Source organism: Phoenix dactylifera, chromosome 9 (genome assembly GCF_051530095.1).
Source record: "Phoenix dactylifera cultivar Ajwa chromosome 9, Ajwa_hap1_PhDact_Kaust_v1.1, whole genome shotgun sequence".
In the NCBI taxonomy this organism is placed as follows: domain Eukaryota; kingdom Viridiplantae; phylum Streptophyta; class Magnoliopsida; order Arecales; family Arecaceae; genus Phoenix; species Phoenix dactylifera.
Genome location: NC_143198.1, coordinates 28,140,184 through 28,156,196, shown reverse-complemented (window position 1 = coordinate 28,156,196; position 16,013 = coordinate 28,140,184). Strand labels below are relative to the sequence as shown.

General features: G+C 36.4%; 1 protein-coding gene across 3 annotated transcripts; it reads right to left on the bottom strand.

Annotated features, from left to right (window-relative positions):
• Nucleotides 1–762: 762 nt before the first annotated feature.
• LOC103709482 (golgin candidate 5-like) lies at nt 763–15,748 on the bottom strand. Of its 3 annotated transcripts, XM_088704780.2 has the most exons (21): nt 15,485–15,748; nt 14,920–15,122; nt 13,137–14,104; nt 12,344–12,415; nt 11,027–11,101; nt 8,445–8,559; nt 6,924–6,985; nt 6,747–6,794; nt 5,395–5,679; nt 5,142–5,201; nt 4,960–5,043; nt 4,719–4,784; nt 4,181–4,279; nt 3,880–4,098; nt 2,984–3,092; nt 2,656–2,882; nt 2,406–2,465; nt 2,199–2,312; nt 1,283–1,357; nt 1,092–1,172; nt 763–849 (listed from the first exon to the last, which is right to left on the bottom strand). In XM_088704780.2, exons 2-20 carry the CDS (start codon nt 15,062–15,064, stop codon nt 1,137–1,139), a joined length of 2,919 nt encoding a protein of 972 aa, XP_088560906.2. In that variant the 5' UTR covers nt 15,065–15,122; nt 15,485–15,748; the 3' UTR covers nt 763–849; nt 1,092–1,136. The 3 variants fall into 3 exon arrangements, with proteins under 3 accessions (XP_088560906.2, XP_008793063.4, XP_088560907.2); XM_008794841.5 differs by having other exon boundaries at nt 763–1,172; XM_088704781.2 differs by having other exon boundaries at nt 763–1,172; nt 13,137–14,098.
• Between the last annotated feature and the right edge of the window lie 265 nt (nt 15,749–16,013).

Sequence of the window (16,013 nt, the reverse complement as noted above, 5' to 3'; positions counted from 1 at the left end):
CTGATTGTAAAAACCTAAGTGATCACTCTTAAAAACTTAATAATTACTTTTAAAAGCTTCATGATTCTTAATTTTTACTCCACCTTGATCTTTATTTCTAATTTTACTAAAACTACATTCCATATATTCTATCTTGATCTTATTTAACTTGAAACTTGGGTCATTATAATGCACTTCTCTATGATTTCAACTTTCTAGTAACTCCAATCTTAGTTTCATCCAATAAAACTACATCATTGATAAATAGCATGCATCAAAAAATATCATTTTAGATATATCTAGTAAGCCTATCCATAACTAGCCCCCCAAAAAAAAAGATTTAAGAGTAAATTCTTGATATAAACAATTAAAAACTCACTACTATCACCACCCATAGATCTCACACTAACAACTTCTCATTTATACATATATTTAATCATATTAATATAACTAATGAAAACTTCTTTTTTTTCTAGCATCCACTCGGTGATATACTTTCTCTAAATTAATAAACATCATTCGAAAATTTTGTTTCTTTTCTTTGTATTTCTTCATTATCTTCTGAAGAGAAAAAATAACTTCCACAGTCCACCTTTCTTGCATCATATACGGTGATCTCTATTTTTTTATAAATGAAGTATGGTGATCTATATTACCAAAAATACTTAGGGCATAAAGTTTGTTTATTCTACCAACACACATACAGTTCAAATAACGAGTATATCTATCTCATGTGCAGTACAAACCAAGCACCAACCTGATCATGTAAACTAGCCACAAGCATAAAGTAACAAACTTTAAATTTATGAAGCAGATCTGCATTTTTGTTTATGCATCATATGCAATGGTAAAAACCCATGTAGTGAAGATCTGGAGACATTTACAAATAGGTTAGGTATACAATCATCAGTCATATGACAAGAAGGAAGAAGTGAATCTCATGTCCATTTCAGCATATGGCATTGCGTCCTACCTAGGAATATAATTCTCAAGGCTGAAGAAAGAACTTTTCCAAGAGCTGTTAGTGTGAATGTGGCTACAAATTCGAACCAGCAAATATAAAGAATACGCTCAACCAAATAACAAAACAGATTAATCTAGTTGGTTCATACCATGGCGCTGCTAAATTTTAATCAGCAAAAGCAGCCAATGGTTGATTAATCTGCACCAGCTGAAGAACTTAACATCTGAATCTGCTTGAGAAAAGAGATGGATGAAAATTAAGATCAGAATGCACCTCAGATAAAGTTAAGATCAGAATAGTATAACACAATAACTAACATCACTGGTGAAGCAGATATACCCTGTTCACAAGCAAATCAACTTGCTCTTTGTACATCTCTTTCATGTCAACAATGTCAGCTCGGAGTTCCTCCAACTACAATAGGATGTCAATTTCTTAAGAACTTAGGACTCATTATGCATGTTTCATAAAGCAAATGGAAGAGTCCCATCAACCACAAAAGACATGCTAAATTGAATATATTATGGCACTGAATAGAAGCATTCAGAATTCCAGTACAATTTGTCCCTTGAAGTGTTGAATAAACTTGATAAAGCATAGGTATTATGAACAGACAGAAGATATGTATCACATTGCATGTAAGCAGTCATATATTATTCCACATTAACCATACCAAATTCTTAGACTCGTCCATCAGAGGGACTCAAAACTCCAGATGCAAACTCCAAAAACCGTACTCCCTAGAAACTTCGACATTTTCCAGATGATTCATGTATGTAACATAAACTTTTCACAACTATCATTATGACTGAAGAAAATTTCATTAAATTTTACAGACAAGTGAAGAATTCAATCAACTGGAGATAGCTTCTGGCAAATCATCCATATAAATGCAAATTCTCTATTCTCCATATTGTACATCTGGTAATTCTCATTCACCAATAAATAGTAGATATCAAATCAGCATGTATTTCAGAACTACTTAAATCCTTTCCAGGAACATGAAACATCTATTAAGTTAGGCGGCTGAGACCTGATCTAGAAAAAAAACAATAACAATATATCATAATTTTTAATTGTGTACCACACCCACATAAAAGTAGCATCTATGCCTGGCGAAGAAGAGGCTTGTAATAAGGAACTGAATGACATAACATTTAACAAAAAATCTAGGTGATAAAGTTGATTTATACAGGTGTAGTTGCACAATTTTGTAAGTGAACACATATATAAATAGTGCAAGAGAGATGCAAACCTCTTCATCACGTTCACCCATTAGTTCCAGTGCAGAAGAGTGTCTTCGCCTTAAGGCTTCCAGCTCTGCTTGTAAGCCAGGCAAAACAATTGCTTCTGCTTGCAGCTTTTCACACTAGACAGAAGCCAAATTCCAGCATTATTGTTGTGCATCATACAAGACAGAAAATATCCATGAAAACCAGGACATTCACTGTATGAATTTTACCTGCTCTGTCATCTTTACCAGTTCCTCAGAGAGAGAATCACGAATAGATTCCAATGAGACCTATTCAAGCAAAATTAGAAATGGTGAGATCAATGCAGCCAGAGGTTCAGAATTTGGAAATAGTTTCACCATGGGGAAAGATTAAAATATGCACAAAGCACAGAATTCACTGAGCTTGCAGAGAATTAAAAAAAAATAGGATCAAACAAAGCCAAGGCAGTAACAAACACAAAGGAAACGTTTTCCATACCAAGCGTGACATATATGATGAAAGTTCACCATCCTTCTGACGAAGTGCTGCTTCGAAAGCACTTGGAGTCATGCTCTTTAGGAAATAAGGGGACATGCTTGTTTCCCCAGATGTTCTCTTTTCAGAAAAAAAGTTGTCAGATGAGTCCAGAGATGCTTGCAAGAAAAGACTTTCTTCCAATCTACTCAGACTCCTAGCACTTGAAAGCTTACAGTTGAGGGCATTTCCTGCAAATAAAAGAAGGAAATGAACAAAACCCAAATGGGTTAGAGGAGTTAAAAAAAAAAAAATTCTATTATAGTTTGGACAAGGTGTAGAATCTATTAACCATTTTCAACGAAAGGGTTAATAGGAATTTCACGATTGGCAATAACAGGAATTTCACGAGCAGCAATTTTTTCCAGTTCTGATCTGGCGGTTCTCTCCCTTTTAAGCTCCTACAAAATAGCACAAGTTCAAATAAAAGAAACGGCTGTCATTTATAAACATTAAATTAAACTCACACGTGCAATGATTGGCGCCACCTCACAACCATCTAGTCAACCACAAACACCTTCAATTTTTGTGGATCAAGGTATATTTTGAAGTTTAAGGACACTTCAAAATAATGTGGATGCATGCACATGATCGCTGGGAGATGAAAACTTTGTTGAAGTTATGATAATGTGGTATGGAAAAGTTTAATATACACATTTTTAAAAGAACTACGGAACAACACTAATAAAGAATGAAACTGAACTGATTTTTGTGGTATGATCATGTGCAATGAAAAAGCTAGAGAAAGCTTCAGTATCAGGCTATGATGTATGTAATGGTTGGCAAAATTAGAGAAATAAGGAATTATAGCCAGAAATCAGGAGAAGGGATTCCAAGAAGGTGAAAGTTAGCAATATAACAACTGAATAAATTTCAAGCTGAATACTACATATAATTAGCTGAATAAATTGCCAATTATAAAATTCAATCTTCTTATTTTCCAACAAAATGCATCATCTGATAGCAGATAGAAAGTTTGGTCAATAAGAAAAGAACCATCAGCATGCATACATCTTAACTAAGTGAGTCCAATAACAAAAGAGTTTTGGCCAATATTGGTCAAATAAGCAAATACAAATTATTGAAGCCAGTGTGCTTTTAATACAAAAAGAGAAGTGCCATGTTAAACGATTTTATATTTGATGGAAAAACGATGCATATAATTGACAAGCGACAGCCAAATGTTACCGTCTCCAGAAGTTCTCTGTGTCTCACTTCTTCTTTCAACTCTGTTTTGTGTTTACTTCTAAGCACCTTAATTTCATCTTCAATCTGTTTGGCCCGACCCTCTTGAGTTGCAGCTTCCTCCATTGCAGCAAGATATTCTTGTCTGCTTTCAGATGCCCTCTGTCTCTCCTTTTCAAGTGATCGGCTAAGCTGTGTTTGTTCCATTCTAAGACAAGTGATCTGAAAAGTCCCATCATTGGTTGATCAATGCTTAGCTCCAGCACTTTCACAATCGAAGAAAGTGGACAGGGGAAAAAAGAACCTGAGTTTCTAAAACTGCAATTCGAGATAGACTTTGAGATAGACGTTCATTCAGTGCTCGCTCCCTTTCCTCTGCAGCCGCAGCTTTGGCTTCCGCCTCCTGTCAATTCAAGTGACTACTGATTAGAAACCATAGTTGCTGGACATGTGTTTCCCATGCAACTAGGTTCTTCCTGGGACACCAGGTTGGAAGCTAATTTGATCAGGTTCAAATCCAACAGGAAAATTCCTTGCAGAAAATAATTATGAAAAAATCAGTCAAAAGGTGGTCCCAAACTATGGAGGAAAGCAGAAAAACTTGTGGAAAACCACCAAAAACCAGTTTTCCAAGGTTTCTAAATATTTCAACATAAATTTCAACGGTCATTCTCTCATATCGTTGTGTACCCATATTGGGGCATTCTCGCCATACATTGCTTCCTAGTTACTACTGCTTCAAAAATAGATTTTTGCACATTTTCCTTAATGTGGCAGCAATGAAAGGAAAAGGCAGGAAAGAAGGAACTGAGCAATGAACAATTTCTCTGAGAGATAACAACCTGCAAGCGAGAGTTTAGGGCTCTCTCTACACCAGCCCAGGCTTCTGCTCTTCTGGAAGTTGTCTCCTATTAAAATTGAAAATTCCAAAACACTAATAAGTGAACTTTAAATGTAAATTTGAAGAACTAGAGAATCATTTATTTCAATGTTGATGAAACAATCTCTGCACCATGCTGATCATGCAAGCAAAAAAGGTGCCTCCAAGACAAGAAACAAGCAAAATATTTCAAAATATGTAACCTGCATTGCTTCTATCTGCCTCAGAAGTGGCCTAGTTGAGTCAGGAACTTGTGTGATCAACTCATTGTAACGAAGCTCACTTGCCTGGATATCAGCTAATCTAATTAAAGCTCGAATCCTTGAAAACCGTGTCATAACTAAATAGAAGCATTTAAAAGAAAGAGAGACAAAGTATCACACACTTGATAGCGCTTTTGAAGATCATCAATATCCCTTCTAAGCATTTCTTCCCGGAAAGCTGCCTGCAATAGTTGACCCAGTTGTAAATGAGTTACTCTCCATGACAGATTAATTTAACATAGAAGATAGGGTTAGTGGAAAAACATGGGTCAAAACTAGGTCTAAACAAACTACAGAAAAACTACAAATTCTCCATACAAATGCATAACAGGTCCTAGTAACAGATAAACAGAGATAACTGGGTTCAAAAAGTACCTGTTGCTCTGCTCTGCTCAGAGCTTGCCTCAGCTCCTCAAGTGTTTGAACCAGCATAGCTTCACGTTCACTACCCTCCCTCAAACGATTCTCAAGTTCTGCTCTGGCTTCACTGTTGGCCCGTGCCTCTGCTAATGCTTCAGCCTCCTTGGCTGCATTGAGTGCATTGGTATAAAATTCCTTCTGAGAAGCAAGTTCTGCTAGATTTCTCTCTAGGGTTTCTTGCAGCAACTTTTCAGTTGCTGCCTTGTCTCTTTTAATACTCTCCACCTTTGACTCCTCCACCTAGAATAACCCATGAATGAATAATTAAAAATTGCATGTAAAGCAAAAGTGGTATTGAAGCCTGTAATGTCAAAATTAATAGTTATGTTGAACAAAATCTGAACTACACATGCACCCTAATACAGACAGATTTAAATGGACAAAAAGGCTTCTACCACATGCATTCTAAAATAAAAATGGAAATTTCAGAAGATAAAGCTGGGATTCAAAGAATCAAAGGATCATCGTTTAGAAACTTTCAAAAGATAAACAAACACATACCAAAGTTTATTGAAATTTGAATGAAGCTTTCCCTTGGAACTCTTCAAATTTTAGAAACTTAATATGTGCCTCTGTATCTTATAACTCCAGTTCCCTGATATACATCTTCATGAATCTTGAAACCAATAACAGAATCATGCTGCTTCCATATCTTAACTTTAGATGCGCAGGGAGCAAAAACCGTGGCAAGTTTAGAGAAATAATGATCCTTAAATCTTGAAAAACACAGCACTGCTGAAGAAGCATTTAATTCAATTCACCATAAAAGTCGATGTAAAATTTAAAAGTTTATTTAATGATATTACTTTCATAATATTGGTAGCATCTAGATTCAGGAGAGGAAAAATAAGGTTACTTTATACTCAAGTTTAAAGTGATTATATGTAAACATAATAGCAATTTCTAGTTATAAGTTTAAGAAAGCTCAAAAGGCATATTGGAGTAGGTGCATGAGCTCCACGATGGGTTCAAGAGGAATATGAGATATCCAACATAGGATTGTAGGATATTCCTAAAATGAATCTTAGGATCCAGTCTGTCTTGCCTGGTCGACATTATTGTAGAGAAAGTTATAATTAACTATTGATCTCGAAGACATCAAGAGACAAAAAAGCATTCTCTCACATAGAACAACTTACAGTTCATAAAACCTCATTTAAATCGAAACAAATTCATTATTTCAAATTATGAGGAATATATATATATATATATATATATATATATATATATATATGGGAGGAAAATTTTTCCAGAATATAATTTACTAAATATCATCTACTGAGCGTACAGATTAATCACTCAACTACCTGAAACTTCGAGTTGAGCCTTTGCTTCTCTTCCTCAAACTCTCTGATCTGGCTCCAACAAAACAGATCAGAAAATAACATTAAAATTAGTATTCTATAAGCAAGAATGTCAATGATTTGACAAAATGTTAATGATGATTTGAAAAAAAAATGAGAAGAAAGAATCTAATTGCATGCCTGTGTCCTTAGTTTCTTGATAGTTGCTTCCTGGGCAGCTTGCTTTTTAGATAGCTCTTCACCTGTTCCAAAAGTAAAACAAATCCATGTAAGGAACAGTGCAAAATTGCAGAATATATCCATCCAAAACCACAAAGAGATGCCATGCATCAGATAGCAAGCAACAGTTGAGACAAGAAGACAGTAAAATTATGTACATTGTCTCAAATATGATTCACATGGAATGTAGAGATGACTCTCATCTTACTTGAGACTCCATTATGTTGCAGGCATCATCTACCGCTTGGGTAAAAAATCGACAGAATAAGCTTCCTTAATCTTAACACCATGATGGCTTTTTTGCAGAAAAACAGTGATATGGCACACTATAGGGTTTTAAATCTTTTCTAGTTAATCTGCCACCTGGAAAATTCATGATGTGAACTAAATTCAAGGATCCGGGTACGGGGTACCACTGTATCATAGAGAAGGTGGATTGCGTATCTCACTGCACTGCTTGTGAATTCTTAAACTACTTTGGCTAGCCAAAAGGTTGTTTCAGCAAATATCTTTCAAGAACTCTAAACTATGCTTACACAATACCTATATAATTTAGGTCCACAGAAATGGAGCAAGGTTTACCAAAATTTTCTTGAAATCTATACTCATTCCAGCTCCACAAGTTCAAGAGATAACTAGCTGAGCATGCCTACTTCAGTTCACCTGATGGTGGAGAATGGTGATGATGGGTTGGGAGGGAGGGTTGACCTGAAACATTTATAAAAGAACCAACACGTCTGACCTCATTCTCATCATATGAGAATTCCAAGTTATTATTATGAAGTCAAGACACAAATCAACAACAATATTTTATCCAATAAAGTTTCTTATATTTCCAGGTCTATTGTATTCTAATCATTTTATCGATCTTCTGGAAAATTTTTTAAAGAAAAAAATTGGTGGTATAAATATCAGTCTCATTAACCATCTCAGTCACACGTTTGCCAGATTTGGACAATTTCGGCCAAACAAACAAGAATGAAAAGAAATCAGAAACAGTAGGCCTCAAGCTCAGCTGCAGCATATTCTGAAACTATACTAGCTTTTTCAAGTAAATTCCAGAAGTAAATAATCAAAACTCAATCATTAGGTAATCAGTGTGTTACTCTTATAAGTGACATACCTACATATATAGAAGTTTGAGATGATTATGGTCGTATCAACATATATAGATGCCACTGAGATTCCTACGATTATCTTGTATAGACTATTCTTCCTCGATTTATTTTCTTTTTTTTTTAACCAGCTTTGAAAAATTATTTCCCTTACTTCCTATAGATAAAATTCTTTTATACTGCCAATGTCTATGTATAACCACATTAAGGAAGATAAACTAAGTAACCGCAACACTGAAATAAGTATTACCCTAAATGTTGCATATAACAATTTAAGAAATAATGTGCAAAATTTGTGGAAAAAATATTCTAAGGTCAACAAATTGATTTGTAGAAATAGTATGCATATGGATCCTTTCAGATCTACCTTCAGCCATAACTTGATTGATTATCTCATCTTTCTCTCTCAAAAGAGCAGCTGCATCACTTTTTTTACTTTGTTCTCTCCTTAATGTATCCCTTTCCCTGGAGAGAGCATAAACCTGTAATTAGCAATAACGATGTCACATCAAACAAGATGTTTGCATGAAATATTCACAACTATGTAAATTGTATCTCAAAGTGTGAGCTAAACACATGATATGCTGAACAGTCGGTTCAGCTCGTACCGGATCGGTGCCGCTGACCCAGAAGGATTCGGAACCAAATGGTTCCGTACGTGTACCGGTGCGAACCGGCCCAGTTCGCACGATACAAACTAGTACCGTTCGCCCTGCCCCGTGCGGGATATTCAATGCCACAAAGTGGCATTTAATGCAGACGCGTGCGCGTCCGCTCAATATTTTTTTTCTTTGCTGGTACAGTACCGGTTCGATTCAGTATTGTACTGGTACCGTACCGGTATCGACGCCCACCAGTACATCGGTACAATCGGTACGGCAGATCTTAACTAAACATATAAACCTCTGCAGACTTGCATTGTTATTCTCAGTTACATCAGAAGTATCAATTTTGATATAAATTTGCTAGATGGAGCTTGAAGTGCAAAGCCAATAGGTCTACTTGCCCATTCTTAATGAGCATTCTCCATAGCAGGTAATAGTCTTTTCCAAAAAGTAAGGAACTCTTACATCAAGAGAACCAACTCTTCCATCGAGACCATACATGTGACTCATTTAACATTCAAGGCCAGTTGAACAGGAAAATTTCCATTGTAAAAATTATATAAGTGCTATAATAATGATAATGATGATAATATTTATTTTTGATAGTGGTATAATAATAGCAGTAATAAAGATGTCACACATTGATTCAATTCCATTATTCTTTTCACCAAGCCCTGCAGAAGATTTTTAGAGAGGAACGATAACTGATATTCATCCCATGTTATGAAAGCTATTAGCCATGAGAGAACAATCCTTTAGATTTATAGTCCTATCCTGTATTTGGAGCAAGGATGACAAATATCCTATGGTAACTTTCTAAAACACAATTAATCAGTCAAGCACCTTCCCAACTACGAGTTTCTGTTTTGCATTAAATTTATTAAAAACAGAAATTAAAGGTGAAATAGACCCTCCAGTTTATCTTCTATTTAAGTGAATGATGATAGAACAACATATTTCCAGATAGCAACATGTTGCAGTCCCTTAGGTCTTTCTAAAGAAAAAAAAGGGGTGTGAAAAATTCACAATTTGTTTTAAAAACATAAGTTTATGAGGAGTTCTCCCTTTTGTACAGAAAGCCATTCTTTTATTTTCTTTTTCTAAGTGCCAATATAGAGTCATTAACTAACTTTGGATGAAAATTCTCTGCAATAAAGATAAAATTAGAAAGCAGTGGGTATTGACAAGAACCACCTGGTCTTGCTAAAATTAGCAAGCTACAGTCAATTAATGTTGCCTCTATTTTGCTCTCATTGACAAGGGAAGAAAAAAACAGACTTGGCTCCACAAACAGAGAGACCAACTTCTCTTCCATCGCTAAATACCCTCCACCAACCTCTAGGAAGGAGCAAGATTGTTCCATGGCACATGTTACAAGCTAGAAGCAGTAGGAGGAGGTGGAGATGGCAGAAGTGCCCCGATAGAAGACATAGGAGATGAAGGGTGAAGGAGCATGGAGGCACGGTCTGTACTTAGGTCAAAGATGGCGATCATGGCATGGAACACAATGGGGATGGAGGAAGCAGCGTGCTCTAGGTAGGAGAGATTGGGAGGTAAGAAACGCCAAGCTCAACAATCATAGGGGAAAAATTCTTTTCTCCCTTGGGACCAGGATATCCTCCTGTAGTTTGAAGACGGGGTTTTGCTTCAGAAACAGCAAGTTGGGCCTGGCCTAGTACATATCATCAATGAAGCAAGGCCTAACATGAAACCTATAGGGCCAGTTGGCTGGTTAGAAAGTCTACCTTGTCGGTCGCAGTCTAACCTCATGCAATCCAGGAACAACCCTCCAAAGTTGCTTGGACTTGCAAAGAGTCTAGGCCAGGAAATAAGATAATATTTTTTGATTCAAGGAGATGTGCCCAATTCAAAGGCACAAATAAACCCAAGTGCAAGATGAAACACATGCACATGGACATGTGTAACATGTGACCATGGATGATATATGCATATATGCATGCATGAATGCATACATGCATATCTGTGTGTCTGTAAATAGAGGACAAATCACTTAAATAAGTCAGAGAATCACATTATCGGATTATATTATATTTATGATTTAACTCCATTTCATATTAAGTATATGTTAAATTGAACTTTGAGACAAAAGTTAAATTTATAGACCATCTCCATAAAGCATTATCCTATTCTTGCACCGTTACCCAAAAAATACAGAGCAGGTAAATAAAGCAAGCCTAATGCAAATTGAAGCCACCATAACTTCAAAGTCATGGACAAGAAATCATTACAGTAACACAAACTCAAAGACATTAATTGTTACACTTCAAAATAATAATTGGAGATAGGATTAAGAAAAGGAGTAAATGGTGAGAATGAAATGCACCTTCCTTTCAAGAGATGCCACCCTTTGATGATATTCCTCTCGTAATGCATCGATTTCTGACTCTGTAGATTTTCTCTGTCATATAGTAATCAGCAGTTGACATATCATTCAAATTAAATAGGTGTTAAAAACAATGCTTTCATATAATCATTAAACAATTCCTATTTTACTCAACCATAATTGCTCTCAACTTTTCGATAATCCAGAGGTACCTAATATTAACTCAAACATGATAGAAATAGACAAAGTGAAAGAACATGTGATGATGGATGGAACTTTTGGCAGCCAGTTAAAACACCGGTTAGCTGAATTGCTGCATATAGAGGGATAAATTACCTCAGTAAATTATAGATTATTTATTTTGTTGATCTATCTGGTTCAGTGGTACCTTCAATTATACAATGTACTGTCACACTAAGCAAAGCAACATACTGTATAGGTACGCATAGCCATCAATAGTTTGCCTCGTAATGTCTCACAATCAGCAAAATTAATCATAACTAGTGAAGACGTGGACATAAAAACATGGTTTTTGTGGTTAATAAAACTTTCTAAGATGTAAATAAGATTAAGGAATTGTTAGACAAATATGGATCCCATGGGTTAAGTTTCACAAGAAGTGATAAATCATCATAATGAAGCAGACTAAGCTAATCTATAGAATGTCAACTTTTAAGAACAACTCCACCAGTTCCAACTTGTCCACAAACTAGAGTGAAAATATGCAAATTGTGAATGGAAGAAAATAAATCAGTGTCAACATTTCAGTCATCCTATCTGTAATCCTCATAACCCTTGTACGTGCATTGAACTTGCCTCATCACTTAGTCTAGGTTCAAGCATACACAAGCAATTACTTCTAATTCAACTATTTTGGAATTTTATATTGCTTCGCCCTTCTTCTTAAACTTATAGATTATATGGTAAATATAAAAACTAAAAGCTAATATCTTTCACATTCCCTGTGCGCTCCTTCACTTGCTGATAATGGTGCGTGCAAGCGTGAATTTTCTGTACAGGTTATTTCTTCATTCAATAGTTCACAGTATATCTTGAACAGAGGTGAAAGGATTTTCTCATCTGCAAAATTGAATTTCAGGAGATGTTTGTTCAGGAAACCATTTTGGTGGCACAATCAAAAGTCCATTTGAATGAGGATAACCAATGGCGGCATTGAAACAAAGGGGCAAGGCAAAACATGACTATGCATACATCAAACTGCAGTTAAGAAATCACAATTTCCTGCAACCATCAACTGATAACATCTGCTATAGTCTTAATGAAGAGAAGACATCAAGCATCAAGGTCCATACCTACCTTCAGGTCTTCAATGGTAGATTTTAACAGTTCATTCTCATTCATCAGCTTTGCAATTTCATCAGCTTTCGCCTGCAAAAGCATCAAAAACATATATATAAATATATAAATCTGAGCCAAAATTTCTAATCATTGTAGGATGAAATAGAGTAATAAGAGCACCTAAGACCTCTCAGAAGTTTGCTCTGCCTGTTCAAACATAAAGTTCAAAGGCTAGTTCACATAATCACATAGTTTTCAAGTTTTAATTAAGAAACATTGTCTTAGACATATTAAACTACAACAAGTTACAATAGCTTCTATTAAGAGAAAAAATTACTATATAATTGAGAGTGCATCTGTGAGTGAATGGACTTGCTAAATAATGGACGATTTTATTTCAGCTTTCAGAGGAGCAAGATTAGGAGCACAATATGGAAGATGAACATCTTGTGCTGGATCACTAATTCTTCTATCTGGTTGCTTGGGTAGTTGGCAATTGAATACTGCTAGAATAAGGATAATTTTTTCATAAAACTAAAAATCATGGATGAGCTGCACTAGCTGGAGCTGTTCTACCTAATCCAAAAATAGGTTTTTTAAATAAGTTGGTCCTAAATCCTAGTTAGCTTACATTGGCTTCAAAAGTGCACTTGATAATGAAACAAATAACAGGGCAAAATATTTAGAAGTGATAACTTCAAAATGTCAACTGAACTAAGTACCAGAGATGCAAAATAAAATACACGAAGTGTCTCAAAAGATAAACATGGACTTTCCAAATATTGTCATTGGCTAGGTAATTAAACGCTACCTGGGCTTGCTTAGCAGCACCTTGTAATGCAGCTTCCATCATTTTCATTTCCATTTTCACCTTCTCTACTTCCACAAAAGAATCTGTAGTATCTGGCAAATTCAATGTTGTACTTGATGATTGTTTCATTTCATCAGGTTCAAGATCCTTTCCTTGCAAGCCCATTTCCACTGACTCATTAGATGCATCAGTATCATGGGATACAGAGTCAGTAGGTACTGCTCGGTCCTGCTCGGAGCTGATGGAATTTGCAATGCAGTCATCAGATTGTTTGTTGGCATCTTCATGCGTTGGCATGCCAACTGGAATCACACCTGAAGACTCTGTGTCGAGGCTCACTTGCCCATTATGTAAAACATCAGCCTTATCAGGAGAACCTTTATCAGCTTCTGCCTCATGTTTGTCGTGGTTTCCCTGTGAATCATTTACATGATGCAACTCATTTGATGTAGATGGAACAATAATCTCAATTTGTTCTACACCATCTGAGCTCGTGAGCTTGGAATCGCCTGCCCATAATTCATTGATTGTTCCCACCTCAGCATCTGCCTTCTGTTGTGATGCGAGAACAAAATCTGCTACATCAACACTCCTAGCACTAGATAAGTTTGTCTCAGCCTGTGAATGATCTGATTTAGCATCAGCTCTGTCATCGTCAAGTTCTCCAGGTGCATTAGATGAAATATCTACTTTATGAGGATCCACATCTTCGCCCTTGCTTTCAGAATCCTCTTTTACCTTCTTGACAGGAGAAGGTGTTTCTGCCACAGATGTCGATGAGATCCCATCGTGCTCTTCAGTTGATGAAATATGCTCTGAAGATTCTATTTTTATTGACGATTCTGTTTTTCCTGATGGTTCCACTTCTACTGAAACTTCAGGAGCACTTCCATCTCCTATATGGCCCATGAAAGCCCCCAGGTCAAAAAGCCCTTTCCTTTCCGATGCTGATCCCCATGCTTCTGAAGCTAATGGTCAGGGAAAAGAAATGCATAGAAAGTCATTGGTCCCTTAAAATGTTTTTGCGAATAATTTTATTATGTTGCAACAGCATTCATCAATGGAAAAGTAGTAAACGGAAAGACAACAAGGATAAGGTAGAATAATTTAGATAAGTAAATGTCTAAGGCACTAACTTTTACAGATTCAAGAAAATGCTACAATGAGGAAATTTGAAGTTTTGGCAGTTTGCATTGTGGGAAGTCAGAGCATATACAACAGTTTCACTGATTTTAATTAGATTTTTTAACAACGGTTCAATTGATTTGATTAGAAAGCATTGAATATGAGCATTGCCCAATCAAGATTAGCAGACTGATACAATGACATAAAAGATCATATGTAAATCCACTGAAAGATCAAGAAGTTCATGATTCTGCCCTCATCTTCATCATCTTCATGTACAATTAACCAAGTCCAAAGGAATCTCCTTACACTATTGTATCTGAGAAACTTTAATTCATTTCCACATGCCATATAAAATCCATTCATATGGCTAAATCGCACGTCCACATTTGAATAGAAGGGTACCACTGGCTTGATGTAAAACTCGTAATTATTATTCTAGCTGCCTATCTTTAAGACTTCAAAATGTTTTAACCTTTCATAAATCACCAAGTACAGAACGAGTATCATTTCAAGCAAGGTTGAAGCTAACTCAAGGATACTTGATCAAGAAACACCACCAACATCACAATTTTGAAATTCCAGGCGTCCTAATCCTTAGCAAATTAGCAGTTTCATAAATTTACAAACACATGCACGTACAGGAAAAGAGCATTACCTTCAGCTCCAGCTTCTGGTTTCTCCTCCAAACCAAGAGCGCTATCGAAATTCTTCTCGATGTTCTTCACGCTCTCGCTCAGTTTTGTCACCGCTCCCGCAAGATCCGGGAAGCCTCCCAACGAGACCTTCCCTATCCATGCCATTCTCTAACCGAGACAAGAATCCCCCTCAATCCAGAGTCAAAATTCCAAGATTACAGACCTGTCAAGAAACAATATTACGTTAGACTAACATTAGAAGACTCCAAAGAAGTTGTCAACAACCATATTTCCTGGATTCAAGCACCATTTGTTCATTAGAAACCAAGAACCAACCGGATCAAGATTCCTTTCATTAAAGATTTCGAAGCAACTTGAATTCCGTAGAATCATAGAGTTTAATTTTATTCAAGAAAAGAATCTAACTGGCTTCTGGCAGCATTTACGGGGGTAATTGAGTCAGTTAAACATGAAAAGATTGAAAGATCGGGCATCATTGCTATAAAATAAGGAAAAAAAATTCAAAGCGGTAGCGAGGTAGAGAAGCTCTCGGATCAAGAAAAGAGGTAAATAAAATCCACGAACCTCGAGGAAGATTCAGCCAAGATCCGGAGATCAGAGATCCAATCCAAGTGTTTGCTTCAAGGAAATCGAGTCGACAGCTCGGAGATTTAGGGTTTCGATCGCGGAGGAGCTGGGTCGAATCCGCCGGTCTCCACCGACGAATTGAAGGCGGAGGAAATGAAAAGGAAAGATCAAGAAATAAACAAATAAATAAATAAAATGAGCTCAAAGAGAAAGAAGGGAAGCTCCTCATGCTCGCCGCCCCGCCGAGAACAATCCGAAAGTAAGGATCGCACCGAGTTGGGTTACGATTTATCTGGACCGTCCGATTGGTAGATCCGGTTTGCACGTCGCCGATTCTTTTACACACTAGGCAGCTTCATCCAACTTAAACTGGAAGAGTGTGTGGGAAGGCTGATGAACCTGTTCATTAGCATCCCTAAATATAACCCTCTGGTTTACCCTTTTCCAAATCCAATTGAGCCGTAGTGACTCAATCTAGGTAAGGACCCATATTGGGCTTTACTAATGCATGAACTATCCTGCACAT

Coding starts and splice junctions, on each gene's coding strand:
- LOC103709482 (XM_008794841.5), bottom strand. CDS start 15,064: ATGGCATGGATAGGGAAGGTCTCGTTGGGAGGCTTCCCGGATCTTGCG. Junction 3,093..3,879: donor ACAGAGAACTTCTGGAGACG/GTAACATTTGGC, acceptor GCTATTTTGTAG/GAGCTTAAAAGGGAGAGAAC. Junction 1,358..2,198: donor TGGGTGAACGTGATGAAGAG/GTTTGCATCTCT, acceptor ATCCTATTGTAG/TTGGAGGAACTCCGAGCTGA.